The sequence below is a fragment of the Sceloporus undulatus genome, unplaced genomic scaffold (genome assembly GCF_019175285.1).
Source record: "Sceloporus undulatus isolate JIND9_A2432 ecotype Alabama unplaced genomic scaffold, SceUnd_v1.1 scaffold_10568, whole genome shotgun sequence".
In the NCBI taxonomy this organism is placed as follows: Eukaryota; Metazoa; Chordata; class Lepidosauria; order Squamata; family Phrynosomatidae; genus Sceloporus; species Sceloporus undulatus.
In genome coordinates, this window is record NW_024813486.1 from 1 (window position 1) to 2,478 (window position 2,478).

Here is a 2,478-nt window from a genome sequence, read left to right on the forward strand (position 1 = left end):
GCAGTACATGCAAAAGGGATCTGGAGTCCTAGCAGACCACAAGTGGAACATGAGTCAAGACTTGCAGGTGAATGTTAGCAAAGGCAATGCTCAGAAGGAGCCCAGGCCTGGCAGGGAGGCCAGGGAAACGTCAGGGACGGCTATGTTCAGAGCAAGAGGAGAGCAAGGAAATGGCCGGCCGTTGGGCGGAGAAGGGACAGAGAGGAGGCTGTTCAGCAGCCACTTTGCCTCCGCTTTCTCCCAAAAGGAAAGCAGCATTCTAAGGGCTGGAAACAGAACCAACCATGGAGTACCAGGACTACAGCTCAGAATAGGCAAAGAGGGAGTAAATGGACACCCAGCTGCTCTAAGGGAACCCAAGCCTCCAGGGCCGGATGAGCTGCGCCCAAGAGCCCTAAAGGGACTACTTGCAGGTCTCACCTGATAGCAAAGGTCCACTAGCTGTGAGAATGGCTGGAGGACAGGAGTGGCCCCAGCAGACGAGAGGAGGGCAGCCCTGTTCCCTTTGCCCAAAGTATGGACTAGGCACCGAGACATTGGTTCCAGGAAGCTTCTGGAACAGGTCACTAAACCATCGGTCTCTGCACACTTAGAAGGGAAACTGCCATTACAAGGAGCCAGCGAAGCTCCGTCAGAAACAAGTCTCCAGAGAGACTTACACTTTGTAGGGAAGTGTTGTGGCTGCAGCAGTTCATGATCTCAGGGAGGCTGTTGGCAAGATCCTCCTCAATAGCCTTGCAGACAAGCTGAATAGGGCTCATGCAGCACTACTAGTAGGTGGGTGTGCAAGCGGTTGGCTGGTCGGACCCAAAGGGCGGTGACCAGAGGGTTACGCTGCACTGCTAGTAGGTGGGTGTGCAACCGGTTGGCCAGCTGGACCCAAAGGGTGGTGACCAGAGGGTCACGCAGCACTACTAGTAGGTGGGTGTGCAACCGGTTGGCCAGCCGGTCCCAAAGGGCGGTGACCAGAGGATTACGCAGCACTACTATTAGGCGGGTGTATTGCACTTCAGCCCCCCCTGCCCCCCAACCTTTGGGGTGTTTTGCCCGACTTCATTCCTGACCTGCAGAGTGACTTGTGGGGCTGTGCGCACCAGCCGCGCAGTGAGAACAGATGGCAATAGGGCCACATGGCACCAGGGGCCACAAATGGCATGTGTCCTGCCTCAAGGGCTCCTGGCGACTCCTCCATGGATGAAGCCAAAAGGAACACATGCAATACACACAGGTGGTTCACTTCTCTTTATTCATGCGCTGCCCACCTGATTCAATGCCCGGTGGGAAACTGAGCTCAGAGCCCTAAGGATTACGTTTAAACACACACAAGGCCCGAGGTGAGCTAGGTGTGGCTGGGCTGCAGAGGAGCCTGGCCTTTCCCAGGCAGCCCTTTCCAGGCCCTTCTCCCTCTCTTCCTGGGAAGGAGAGCATCACCTGCAGCCTCCGCTCTCCCGAAGCAGCCGCCTCATTTCCTGCAAGGGATCAAGCGCTGAGCCCACGCTCCTGGGAGGCAAAGCCTGCGCCAAGTTTCTTCATGACGGCTCCGTGGCTGAGGCTCGGCTGCAAACGCTTCACAGAGCTGTAGTTCTCTTTCACGTACTTTGCAAATGGAGTCAGAGGCCTCTCAGCCGATGTGCCATCCTTCTGCATGGGCTGGCGCAGCACCAGCTGACCCTGGCAAAGAGCGCAGACAAAGTGTTGTGTGTCCAAGGACTTGGAGTGGCGCCCGATGATCCTGGAAAGCAAAGCACAAGGCTCTGGCTGACTCCCCCCAATGCAGGCAAGAGGGGCAACCGAACCCCCAGCGCTCCCAACACCCATCAGGATGGCAACAAGCCTCTAGCCAAGCTACAGCCAAGAGAAGTCACACAAGGAAGACCCATTAGCATTCCTAGCAGAGCCCTCCAGCGGTTGCTGAAGCACACCTGCAGCAGCCCAAGCAGCAGGGTCCACTCTCAGGGATGCTGGGAGCTGCAGTTCAATGATACTCAGAGGACCAGGCTGCTACCAACCCACCCTTGGAGGTCACAGAAACAAGCTCCCTTCCACTTCCTAGGAGAGGAAGAGGCAGGGGCCGAGGGCATTTTCTCCCCCCGCCACTTACGTCTTCCGGCACCAAACGCACTCATAGGTAAACTTGTACTTGATCTCGTAGTCGTGGCACCGTGACACCACAGGGAGCTCCGGGTGAACCATGGCAGCCTTCTTGGCATACAAGTTCCAAAAGCGGCCGTGCCCATCCCGAACCCCATGGATCAGCCATGTCGCTGCGTGGCAGAGTTCGTGGATCAGAGTGTCCCGCAGGCGATCTAAGGCAGAGATAAAGTCACTTCAGGAGTCACAAAAGGAAGGGATGCCAGCCAGGGACTCCTAGGGCAAGGTGCCAGTTCGGCTCTAGTATGGCATGAGCTATTTGGCCTCCACTGGCCATGAAGCTGCTCTGAACAAAACCAAGGCTGCACAAAGGCAGCCCACATGCAG

The 2,478-nt window shown here is 56.8% G+C and overlaps 1 protein-coding gene across 1 annotated transcript; it reads right to left on the reverse strand.

Moving 5' to 3' along the window:
• Window positions 1-1,227: 1,227 nt before the first annotated feature.
• On the reverse strand, window positions 1,228-2,336 carry LOC121918408 (acidic repeat-containing protein-like). The gene is made up of 2 exons (XM_042444460.1): window positions 2,102-2,336; window positions 1,228-1,732 (listed from the first exon to the last, which is right to left on the reverse strand). Exons 1-2 carry the CDS (start codon window positions 2,191-2,193, stop codon window positions 1,480-1,482), a joined length of 345 nt encoding a protein of 114 aa, XP_042300394.1. The 5' UTR covers window positions 2,194-2,336; the 3' UTR covers window positions 1,228-1,479.
• Between the last annotated feature and the right edge of the window lie 142 nt (window positions 2,337-2,478).

Coding starts and splice junctions, on each gene's coding strand:
- LOC121918408 (XM_042444460.1), bottom strand. CDS start 2,193: ATGGTTCACCCGGAGCTCCCTGTGGTGTCACGGTGCCACGACTACGAG. Junction 1,733..2,101: donor TGCGTTTGGTGCCGGAAGAC/GTAAGTGGCGGG, acceptor TTTGCTTTCCAG/GATCATCGGGCGCCACTCCA.